The 13,184-nt window shown below is 44.7% G+C and overlaps 1 protein-coding gene across 1 annotated transcript in view; it reads left to right on the top strand.

Annotated features, from left to right (window-relative positions):
* VWA1 (von Willebrand factor A domain containing 1) overlaps window positions 1-13,184 on the top strand; it is a 268,972-nt gene that overhangs the window by 187,098 nt on the left and 68,690 nt on the right. The window contains exons 8-9 of the mRNA XM_088458647.1: window positions 4,232-4,507; window positions 6,740-7,012. Coding sequence (XP_088314773.1) covers window positions 4,232-4,507; window positions 6,740-7,012 — 549 coding nt within the window. The remainder of the gene's footprint in view (window positions 1-4,231; window positions 4,508-6,739; window positions 7,013-13,184) is intronic.

Consider the following 13,184-nt stretch of genomic DNA (forward strand, 5'->3'; position numbering starts at 1 on the left):
AGTATGAGGCCTGTGGTTATGTATGATATGTGAGGTAAGGATGTGTTTGCTGTGGTGTGGGATTGGTGAGGACGTGTAACTGTTCAGGTGCAGGTGTGTCTGTTGACTGTGATGTTATTGTCATTCCCTCCAGAGCTTGGATACTGACAGCCATTAGTTTTTCACTCTGGGTCTCTCTTCTTGGAGATGTTTTTATCATGTTCAATGGCGGTTTCTATGAGGGTATCTATTGTGAGTCCCCGCCAGCCAGGCTGTGAGGTCTGAACCTGAGTTTTTAAACTCTCTTTCAGACCGTCCACAAGTACCGTGACTATCATTCCCCGGTGGTGAGTGCTATCTTTAATATCCTCTATCCCAGTGTACTGGGTGATAGCCTGCAGAGCCCGCGCAATAATCTTCTGCAGTTTCACTCTCCTTCTGCTTAATGGTGAAAATTTTGTTCCAGTTAAGTACTACTGGAAAATATATACCCAATTGAGTTACAATGCGGGAAATGTTACCTTGGTTTACTTGGTCTGTTAAGGGAACGTCACTATCCAATACACAATCCGTGATAAATTTTGTCACATCGGTATTGCGTGGTAGACAGGCCCTTAACACCACATGCCAATCTTTATTAGTGGGTTCATGTGAACTACCCAAATTTCTCAAAAATCTTTGACATTTGGCTAATTCCTTTTTTGGGATCGCGGAAATCATTTATGATGGAATTTAGTTCTGCTCTTGTCCGAGGACAATGCATTACTACTTCCCTCGTGGGCACTATACCGTTCGCATCTGCATTTCCATTTGGACAGTTATTGTCCGAATGGGATGCAGACCGGTAGCGCTGCTACCTTTGACCTGATTACCTGGCTGGGGGTTTAGTCTGCTGCTGCTGCGTATGGTATGAACAACTTCCTCTACGGGTGCAGAGGGCATTAACATTTCCCCTGCTGTTACCAATGGAGATGGCGGCACCACTCGTGATTGAGGTGATGCAGCATCTATCATTTGTACAGCATGGGAAATGGCAGACATTACAATAGGCTCATCATCCACATCATGAACATTTTCTTTATAGTTGCTTAAGAGAGGGTACAAGTTGCTTTTTACATTTGTATGGGTATTTTTGGTAACTGTACTTGCACCTCCATCCACATAAGGTGGGGGAGGTGATCGTGAACTGCTGGCAATACTCTCCACGACGCTACCTCGCCGCACGGGCGCGCCATTTTGTGGCTCGCCCGTATTGCAATTCAGCGTCACGGATGTATTTTCTGGCAATGTGCTCACGACGCTAGTTTGCGTCGTTTGCTCATTTTTAAGCCACGCATCCCCTTCCTGCTGCCACAGTTTTAAACATTCAAAATATTTAACCTTTTTCTCTCGGGAGCGCATCATACCGATGTGATCCCGGACATTATCTAACACATTTTTATCAAAACTACCAATTCTGGGAAACGGTCTAACACTCTTCATCATCATTTTAAACCATACATCACAATACCTTATTGCATAAGTACCGTACTTAGTATGCATAATACGACGGGCCGATCCAATCGGAGCTTTCATTAGCAGCACATCATTGTCTAACATCTTCTACTGTTTGCATGGCTCCCATTCTGAGACAAAATCCTACGCTTTTCAATAAAGATTTAAACTGGTGAAAGACAATCAAGATACTTTCACTTACCTGTGGACGATTTAAGTCGGCGGCGACCACACACCTGGATAAGATATGAAAAAGGCAACTTCCACACCCGGATAAGAATTAGTAAGGCAACTTCCACACCTATAAGAGTTTATATGTCGGCTACTCCCATGCACCTCTCTACAACAAAGTCAACATGTACACCTGCTACTGTGTATAGAACGGTAAAGCTACTTACCGAGTGGCTAGACTAACCCTTGCACCTAGCCCTTAAGGATCATACGATACCCTTAACTTTGTTCAACAAATATTCACTGTTACACACTTTTTTCCTATGCCGAAAAATACACGTTAACCCAGATATTGGTAATAATTAAAAAATGTAAACCTCAACGGCTTTGTTCAAACACGTGGCAGCACAACAGGAAGTACGTATACGCTATTGTGCGAACAGCTACATAAAAAAAATAATGCGACTACCACACAACCGTATAATGACTTTTTTAACTGCGTAATCAAAAGTGCATCTTTTCTGTGCGCAAAACTGCGACTCAGCCGCATACTCAATACTGCGGCACCCCTTTAAACTCTAGATTCTATCAACAAAGGAAAACAAACTTTTTCCTTTCTTGTCCCTGGATTCTAGTCAGCTTCCTTTGCTCACACGAAAATGGATAGCGATTTTTCAGCACAAAGCGGTTGCAGGAAAACCCTGCATGTGGCCACTCCACCCTTTGCTGAGATATCGATAGCCGTATGTGCCGTGTGAGTAGGTAAGTGACTTCACTCGACGAGCCCCCATCTGATGATATTAAAAAGAACCTCTATATACCCCTGCCTGTACCTTCTATAAACCTCTAAGGATGATGCTAATTTGCGTACGCAGTCATACAGTAAATACTTAGACCTGGAATCTGTGGTTCCAAAGCACAAGTGTTATTCAAGTAAAAGTTCAGACAGTTACACGCAATTGATCCAGACACAATTTAGGCGCAAAAGGAATTATACAGACCCAAGTACAGTATACATACGCAGCGCTTCCCGTACCAGATGTTAGGCATCAGCAAGTAACCCCTCAGTCAGCATTCAGCAAGAAGACTAAAGACCCAGTGTTGGAGCACACATATTTATACCCCCCCAGAATAGACAGGACAATAGAGAAGTTTGCTGCTGATGTCATTGGTTCCCAGGGGAGAAGCATCTGTTACAAAGCATTTAACAGGCTGGTTCAAATAGACTCTCCCTGCCTCTAACAGCAGGGTGTCTTTCCCTTACCGCCCCCTGTAACATCCTAACAGTTGTTCATAAAACATACATTTTGTTGCTTGTAGCCTCTGCGATCCATAACTCGAGAATGCATGATGCAACCTCCCCATCGATAACACCGGAATACTGTAAAAAGAGTACACATCAGTACAAAACCAAACACGACTTGTTTAGCATGTATAAAACCTTAGTTATCAAATATCTTTATTTCACAGCATTTATATTAACTGAATAAACTTAAATCTTATATCTTAAAGCTAATGGAACCTTGTAAGTGAATATGTAATGTGTGAGTGTACGGGGTTTGATATGAAGACGCTAGTTAACTGGGGACAGCTGCGTGCGCATTTAGCTACTAAACGGTATTTTCATTCGGGGTCTTAAGCATAATGTGTGTATGTAAAATGGTGAAAGATGCAATCGCATGATGCTAATAATTGTGCATTCGCTACTGGGCGTCATGTTAGCAGCTCAATTGTGTGTAATGTGCGGTGTTTATGCATGAGATTCCATCTATGATGGACTTAACATATTTATATATATATATATATATATATATACATACATACATACACACACATATCATTCCTCACTCACAGTTTCAGACTGCTATGCAAATGTGACTTCCAGCTGTGAAACTAAACCATCCTGTCTGGGTATGAAACTAAAACCTGTTTGGATTCAGACAAATCCAATTGTGTAGATCAATGCCTGGATTATATTACAATTGCCAACAGGGATTCCCAATTTGTATGTAAATCACTCACAGTTTCTGGTGCACTGTCTATTCTATTTAGATTATCAAAAACATTGCCATCTGTTCTTAGCTCTTGAGTTGTAGCTTAAAGTGACGCTGGTCGCAAAATGGCATCTTGCAGATTCTTGTTTCTAAAATGGAGTCTAGCTGCCATTCGCAAGATGGCGTCGCGCACGCTTCAATTTTAAACTGATCTTGTCTCAGCCAATTATCCAGCTTTGACAATAGTCATGTATGGAACCATACTCCTTTGTGAATGCCTTTAATTTTGGTACACCTTGTATTGTTCCTGACGGCATTACTTTGGCCTTTTATCCAGACCATGCAAGAGGCAATGATATACATCTCTAGTTATGTGATTGCCAGCAACAGGAAAAGGATCTGCCATAGCCCAGAGGGAGACAGGTCCTGATGATCAATTCTGACAAGTCCACAATGTTGGGATAGAGTCAGAAAGACATCAGTAGGGATCACAAGCGCGGGATCAGTGTCAGGGGACACAGCCATAATCTCAGAAATATTACTGCATCTTATTGTGTATAAAAAATTGCCATAAATTATTTATCTTTTTGCAGATCTGATCCAGACAAGAAATCTTCAGGTTGTGAATATTACGGCAACAAGCTTTAAATTAACCTGGTTAAAGTTAACCGGAGACACCGGGCGCTATTACCTAGTTTACGCTTTAGTATCTGATCCAAGGACAGAGTTCAGAAAGACATTATATGGAGATGAGACCAGTGTGGGGATTAGTGACTTAAAACCAAATACCACCTATCTGGTTACATTTAGCCCGGAATCCAATTTGCAGTCTACACAGGCACAGACTATCCGGGTCTCCACCCTACCAGGTAATCTGCACATTTCCTGCAATTGCCATGTTTTGTATTTTACCATCATCCAGCCTCTTAAATGAGTGTTAGTGCTCCGGTGACGATTGTAGAAAGAGTGACACAACTTTTATTTTTTAATGATTTCTTAACAGCTTATTTTACACTAAAACACCAGTTACCATCTTCAAGTTGACGATGATGACTGGTGACTTATCATTGCGTGCTTTATACTTCTCTACATGCGTTACATGTTTATTTTAAAAAGATGCACAATGCAAAATAAACATGTAAATACGCTTTCTTTGTGTCGTGTATTTTAAAACTACGTTTTTGAACAAGAGGCCTCCAAATCTTATTGAGCTCCACAGTGTCTAACAAAAGGTACCTACTAGGTAGAAACTCTGACCCATATTTGTAGCTTGTACAAGTACGGAACAACTGGTACTTCAGGTTTATCTATAGTGGGAGCTAACCGCAACAGAAGGAGCGGGGGCAATCCGCGCAGGGGTGACAACAGAAAGTGCACTGAACATCCGTCCAGGCAGTACCCTGGAGCGGTGGAGTTAAGACCCCACAGAAGCTGGCACAGCCACACACAATGTGGGAGAGGAGGGCCCTACACCGCGGGTTCCATAAGAAACCACATCGCTATAAAGACAGGACCAACCTACATTAACTGGTCGGGTAACTACACCTTCCCCGGCCTATAAAGAGGAGCTGTGCCACACAGCCATCATCAACTAGGAGCACCAGAGGCTGAGGAGAAGAGCCCCAAATATCCCCAAGTCCCTGGGGCATCTGGAAAAAAAACACGGGGACTGCGTAACATGCCGAGGGCGGGCCGCAGCTTCTCCGTGGGAGACCGGATCGCGGATGCATGAGCGCCCGCAATCAGACCCTTCTGCAGCCAAAACGGAGGGAGCGGCAGACGCTGCTTACATCCGTGCACTGAGGACTGAGGGCCTGATTCAGAGCCGGACGCTATTTGCGCTTGCTCGTTCAGAAAAAGGGGCCGGCTATTTAAATTGAGCGCTCGCTCTTTGCGGTCTGTTGACGCCTCTATGTCTGAGCTAGCAAACGAAACATGCGCTCGCTATTTTGAAAAGACACCCCCTGGCCGCTCGCATCATACGTCATCTCCGCTATTTATTAGATTAATCAAGTACATCGAAAGGCGTCTGAACTGCCCGCAGTGCTTGTGGTTGGATTTTCCTACCGCAGTCATGCGAACAGTTCAGGCTAAGAGACAACCAAGTGACGTGGTCGATGACGCTGCTTTGTTAATTATGCACAACCTTAAAACGCCCGTTTTGACCGTTTGGCACGCCTGCGTTCAGATCTCCACTCCCCGTTTTCAAGCACCTTCCCCTGTTACCGCCCACAAACGCCTCATCCTGTCACTCAAATTACCAGGCACTCGCAATTTTGCGAATACACGTTTTCCGACCGCACTGACTGGTTGGCGCATGCGCATTACGACCCATACGCATGCGCGGATGTGCGAACATCGCTCGGAGCGAACGAGCGGCCGCTTACGAGCGGCTCTGAATCAGGCCCTGAGTTAGTGGCTGATGTCACCGCTGCTCCGCTGTCACGCACATGCGTGGCTGCCGCCTGAGGCCTACCTCGCACAAGACGGCAGCTGATGCGGCTATTGGGGGCATAAGACAAGGCAGCTGTTACAGCTAACCGCCCCGTGCCAGTGACAGCTTCAGGGGCCGCCAGGACAAACTACTGGGACCAGCAGCCACTGGGCTCGGGCTCCCTGCAGTAACGCTGGGGGCGGGACATAATAGGAAGAGAGGAAACAAGATGAGAGCAGAAAGAAAAAGGAAAGGAACGAAAGGCAGAAGAGGACTAGGAGAAGCAATAAAGACAAAACACTTGTGGTTTAATGTCCCTCATGCTTAAATGACAGCCTTCGGTCTTACTGATCTTGGCTTTCTCATAATTGACAATTCGTACTTCTGATTCTTTTTGTTTGACACATATATCTTTTGTTTTGTTTTTAGGTTACTTTTAAATTGGGATGGTAGTAATTTCCTTTTTCATCACAAACTGCAAGAACCTGTACAACAATGTGCAGTAATCAGCTGCTGCTGATAGTAATCAACAAGGAAATAGCAAAGGGAAGCAGTGTCAGACTTGCTACTGCTGCTATGAGCAATGCCATATTATTTACTCTGATATTATAAGCATTAGGCTCCCCTCCTTATCTTATCTTATCATAATGATCTTCTTCCCATATAGAACTCGCCCAAAGAAGAAATTTGCAGGCTCAGGATATAACAAGCACAAATTTTCTGCTGACCTGGGCAAGGTTGCCTACAGACGAAGGGCTTTATGTTGTGGAATATGTGCCCATTTCTGTTCCAAGGGCACAACAGAGGACTTTGTATGGAGAGGAAACCGATTTGGTTATAAGTGGCTTAAGTTCAAATACCACCTATCGGGTCACACTATTCCCACAATACAGTACGCAGTATGTACAACCCGAAGTCATCCATGTCTCCACTCAGCCGGGTAAGTTTAAGCTTTCCTAAATGTGATAAATAGGTTAATGAAGCTAAAATTCATCAGCTGCTTCACGTATCCACACCTAAACATTAGTATTTCCATGGCTCTACAATAACATTCCAACATACATGGCAGGAATCCTAGGGGACAGCCATCCACTGATAGACTTATATGTTGGAAGAGGCTGTGTGTAATTACCCTAATGGAGGGGAAATCCTTTTATTCCCCATTGTTAGTGTTTTGTGAACATACAAAATGAGCTGGTCATATTACTGCTTTGTGAGGAATAATTAGGATATCCCAAGATTGCCACTTTGGGATAACATCTGCAGGCTGCATCCTACTTTGTTTATGGCGTTATCTGCTTTGTTTTATGGTGACCAGTCTAGTGATTTCTAGTAAACAGTGATAGTTATGGATTGGTATTAGAAATTCAGCTGTGGTTTCTTCATATTCCTACAAATAGAGGCATTCTATAGAATTCAATACAGGAACATACGTCTCAAACAGAGGGCCTGATTCAGAGACGGACGCTCTGAACGAGCGCTCGCTCTGAAGCAGGGCGTTATTTTTTTTTCTTTGTGCGGCCTCCTGGCCACTCGCATAGCTGTAGGAGACCACCCACAGCTATAGCGAGCGGCCAGGATGATGGTCGCAATGGTCAAGACCATCGCACACAAAATATACAAATGCTCAAGTAAATGAGGGATACCAAGCATGTTGAAGGCAATGGCTTCCATAAAAAGTGTGACTCATGAGTTTATTATGCATAAAGCATGTAATGCACTCCTCCAGTCTTCTGGCCCCTTTTGGGAAGTTTCATAGGACCTTTACTGCAGTTCTCAGTGTGTTTTGCCATGATGCCAACCAGAGCCATAACTAGACTTTTTGGTGCCCTGTGCCAGAAAGCGCATTGGCGCCCCCCTCATTTTTCAAAGGGACATAATGCACCCAAAAAAGGGGAATGGCGTCATGGGGAAGGGCCAGGGAAGAGATAGGAGAGGCCGGGAGATGCTGGGGATGAAATAAGAGGAAGCTACAAGTGAGAATGATAATAAACAGACATTTGCCCTGTGGTGCCCTGTGCGATGGCAGCGGCCGCACTACCCTAGCTACGGCCCTGATGCCAACACCCTCCTGCCCCCCAATGCCTGTGGAAGTCAGTGTTCCCCCAAGGTAACTTGACAACTTGGTTTTGCCTTTTAAATCATTGCTGCTTCAAAAATACGGAAGACCCGCCGTAATCTTTCCGGTGCCTGCATTTCACAGGCTAATACAATGGGCTTGATTTATTAACGAGTGATATTCTTGTTATCACTCATTACTAATCTTAAATGGTGCTCCAACCAATCAGCTCCTAACTGTCATGTGTTTGAAAAATGACAGCTATAAGCTAATTGATTGGAGCACCATTTAAGATTAGTAACGAGTGATAACAAGAATATCACTCATTGATAAATCTGGGCCTAAGTTTAGTTTTTGATTTTAGAAATTAACTGGAAAGATCAAATATTGTTACAAGAGATTAACTAGTCACAAGCACTTAAAAATCAATAAAGAGATATTTTATATATGGTATAATACCATACTGGCTTATGTAAAGGCTAATATATATTTTTTCTATGGTGAAAACAAATTGGAAAGCAAAATGAGAACCTAATAAATGTACCCACTTGCAATTTATCTCACTATAATAGGAGAGTAGTTCTGACCTTTATTGCAGAGGCATCGCCCTTACGCTATATTTTGTTTCTTTTATCCTTCTGTTTCATTTCAAGAGTTGCTACTTCATTCTATTTCAGTGAAGACATTGTGATTCCAGTCTGTTTACCCTTCTCACAGTAATGAGCTGGAAGTCATCTGATATACTTTGGGGATGTTGGCAAAAATAAACTACAGAACAATTTAGAAAGTCACAGAGATACAGGTTGAGTCTCCCATATCCAAAATGCTTGGGACCAGGGGTATTTTGGATAACGGAATATTCCGTATTTTGGAATATTTGCATATCATAATGAAATATCTTGGGAATAGGACCCAAATATACACACAGAATGCATTTATGTGTTATATACTCCTTATACACACAGCCTGCAGGCAATTTTATACAATATTTTCAATAATTTTGTGGCTCAAGCAAAGTTTGTTTACATACATAAAATTCTGTTATGTTTCATATACACCGTATACACAAAGCCTGAAGGTACTTTTATACAATATTTTTAATAATTTGTGCCTTAGACAAATTTTGTGTACATTGAACCATCAAAAATCAAAGGTTTCATTATCTCAGTCATGCCAAAATTATTCTGTATTTTGGAATATTCCGTATTTCGGAATATTTGGTTATGGGAGACTCAACCTGTAATTCATCCTTCACAGTACTTATAGAAGAGGACAATTAGCAATTGCTAGATCCTTGAATCTTTAGATTGCAAAGGCTGCTTGTGTGGCCTATCCGGCACAAGACAAGGTGTTTCCCAAAAGATTAATGGTGCATCCTACCAAAGAGATAGCAAGCTCTTGGGCATCAAGAAACGTTGTAGCTGCAGGATCAGTCTGCTAAGCAGGACCTACTGTATGTTACACATTATCCACACGTTGTTGTAGGACCATGGGAGGCTCAGTTAGAGATTAGGTACTTCAAGTAGCTGATGAGAAAACTAACGAATGTGTGTGTGATCAGCAATATATTGACCATACCATTTATATATTGTTATATGGTTTGTTATACTGTTTTTAATGCTGGAATGGAAGGCCGGGAAAACATGGGTGAAGCAAGGCTTTTTGTCACCTGGGGAAAAACTCAGCTCCCCCCCCCCATCGTCACCACCGCTACCACCTTACTTAACACATGTGTTCTTACAGGGTAATGACACGCAGTGCTAATTCTCAGCAGGAACCTGAACCTCTTATTAACGTCCTGGGCCAAAATGTATTTTCCATAAGATAAGTTTTATCTTAAAGGCCCTTTTGAGTGCCTTAGTGCCTAAATATTTTCATATGATATATACATATATAAAGTAAGTAGATAAAATATACATATCATTGTTTTTCTATAGCTACAGCCCAAGTAGCTTCACCCACAGTTCCTGAACCTATTTTTCCAGAAAAATGCCCTGGTGACGCGTGATACAGGAAGTAGTGGAATCACAGTTGGTGGAAAAAGTGCAGATGGCTATTGTTAGGCAGCCGCATAATCAGTTCCAACAATAAATAAATCAGTCATTGGCAACTGGAAATTTTCTGCAGGTACACACCAGGGGCGGATTGGGTCTGTAAAGCAGCCCGGGAAATATTTTGAAGCAGCCCTAATGGGGGCGTGGTCTGTCGAAGGGGGACAGAATCCCTTTTCATAGGACCTAGTTCTGAGTTAGACGCAGTTGTAGCCTTCTTTGCATCTTTTGCTGCATTTGTGTCTGCAACTTTATGCTAATGCCACTAAAATGCCCTTCCCTGTTGTACATCCGTCCGTGCATCCTAATGTGCAAGGAAAGAGATGCCCGCTGTCAGCGTCTACAGACACTGCAATCAGGGTTTGTGTGTCTTTAAACGCCACTATCAGTCAATCAGTGAAACTTGCACTAGCCCTATGCTAGGTGCAGATCAATCTGTGTACGGCCTCTAATGTGAACAATTCATTGTCTCTATAAGAAAACACTTTTAGCAACCCGCCCATACTATTTTACATCTGTGTCTGACTAGCCAAGCTCCAAGCTAGGAACAATCAAACACATTTATAATACGCTAATTGGTGTGTGCGTCTGAATCTGTACAAACACCATCGGGATGCATGCATGATGCAGCTTGAGTGCAAGCGCCAACAAAAAAACATTGCACAAGAAAAATAAAACACATTGGGGTAGATGTACGAAGCCCAAAAGCTATGCACCCCTGTCATTATCGGCGCTGCTATCTACAAGATAGCATCGCCGATAGCCTGGGCTATGTACGAACGGTCAGATCGTCTGACCGTTCGGCCGGCTGTAGCTGTCGTTATCGACAGCTACAGCCTGGCGCTAGCCTATCCCTACAGCAGGGACACTGCTGTCCCTGCTGCCGGCTCCAGGCTGCACGCGGGGATCTCGCGATACTTGCGAGATCCCGCGCATGCTCAGTGGAGCCGGCCGGGACAGAGACACAGCGCATCAGCACTAGGCTGATGCGCTGCTGTCTCTAGCGGGTAGCGCCGGAGGGGGGAGTTAACGCTCCCCCTCTCCAGCCGATGAGATGTTCTTACATCTCATCGGTAGTGCTTCCTGCTTTGCCTCGGTAAAGAGGCGAAGCGGCATAGCGGCACGTTAAGTGCCGCTATCATACATCTAGCCCATTGTCATCGTCCCCCAAGAAAAAACACAAACATTGGTCCCCACAGAATAAAAACAAACACATTGGACCCCAAAATACAAACACAACAAGAACAAGAAAAAAAACACACACACAATGGTCCCCACAGAATAAAAACAGACACATTGGCCCTCACAGGACATTTTTATTTTTGCCTCAATATGAAAAAATAAAACACATTCGGCCCCACCAGAAAAGAATAAAATACATTGGCTCCCACAGGAGAAAAAATAAAACCTGGGAGGGGGTAGGGTGGCCAGTGTATGTCCCTGGGGCTGGGTGTGATATAATGGATAGTGTATGTCCCTATGTTGGGGGGTACTGTGTCTAGGGAGCCAAGGGGTAGGGTGGGGAGTGTATGTCTATGGGGCCAGGGGGTAGTTTAGGTCTATGGGGCCTATAGATATAGCAGAATATGAAAGAGGTAGCAGAGGAGGATAATGTGTAACAGGAGGATAATGTGTAGCAGAGGTTGATAGATGTTACAGAGCAGGAGAGAGCTGTGTTACAGTAAGTGTGTTGTAAATATAATAACATTTACTAAAGTGATCCTGAGCAGAAGGCTTACATACAAAGGAGCATATCAGATCGTCCCCTGTGTAGTGAGATAAGATCGGCAGCTCTAATCTCTACTCACTGTGAATCCGGACACTTCCTGTTACACCCTGTGTCTGCTGCAGGGTTGCCTACCCTCCCGATTCGGGCGGGAGCCTCCCGATAAACGGGTGCAGCTCCCGCCCCCCCGGAAAGGCAGGCAAGCCTCCCGCCTGCCGCCCATCCCCCGACCCCCCCTCCGAATTACCTGATAAACCCCCGCAGCGGGGGGGCGCTGTGACGCGATTCGCGTCATTTTGGATCCGCCCCCTGCTTTGCAATGCCTTTTTTTCCTGCATTGTGTAGCGGGGGCGGGGCTAAAATGACGCGATCGCGTGGCCACGCCCCCTGTCACGCCCGCAGACCGACCTCACCTCGTTTGGACCGCCCCCTTTTGCCGACCACGCCCCCTGTTCTGACGATCTGGCTGCTCCCTCCCGGAAGGAGCAGCCAGATTGTCGGCAAGTATGGAGTTTCACCTGCCACAGACTAGCATCCCATGGATTGAAAAAAACACTACAACTTCCATGGGGCACCGTGCATGTGTCGAGCCAGGCATATAGCAGCGTGCTGTACACATGAAGTGGTACAGCTTTTAAAAGATATTCAATGCTACCCCGCTGCTCTGTTCCTGGAGCTAGACGGAGCAGATGACTGTCACTGTTGACAGCTTCCGGTTTGCGTTCAACAGCAGAATGCAAAACCAGGAAGCTATGCGGCCGGCCTGGCCGATTTATTAATCAGTCAGGGTGAGCCGGCCCAGAAGAGGGGAGAATGGGACCGGCCCAGCGGGAACTCTCCCGTTTTCCCGGTGGCCCAAACCGCCCCTGGTACACACAGAGTTATAACTATGTATCCTAGTGCACATTGGAACCCTTCACACACATACTATATAGCAATGAACATTTGAAATACTGCCATACAGCAGAAAGAACAATGCAGTGGCCGCCATACTACACGCATGGCAGTGACTGCCACACTACACGCATGGCAGTGACTGCCACACAGAGCTTCACAGTGACCGCTACACAGCACACATGTCAGTGACTGCCATACACCACACACAGCATGTCAGTGACTGCCAAACAGCCCACAGAGCATGTCAGTGACTGCCATACAGCCCACAGAGCATGTCAGAGACTGCCATACAGCTCACAGTGCATGTCAGTGACTGCCATACAGCACACAGAGCATCACAGTGTCCGCCATACAGCACACAGAGCATCACAGTGTCCGC

The sequence above is a fragment of the Taudactylus pleione genome, unplaced genomic scaffold (assembly GCF_031769625.1).
Source record: "Taudactylus pleione unplaced genomic scaffold, aTauple2 ptg000845l, whole genome shotgun sequence".
NCBI classification, from domain to species: Eukaryota; Metazoa; Chordata; class Amphibia; order Anura; family Myobatrachidae; genus Taudactylus; species Taudactylus pleione.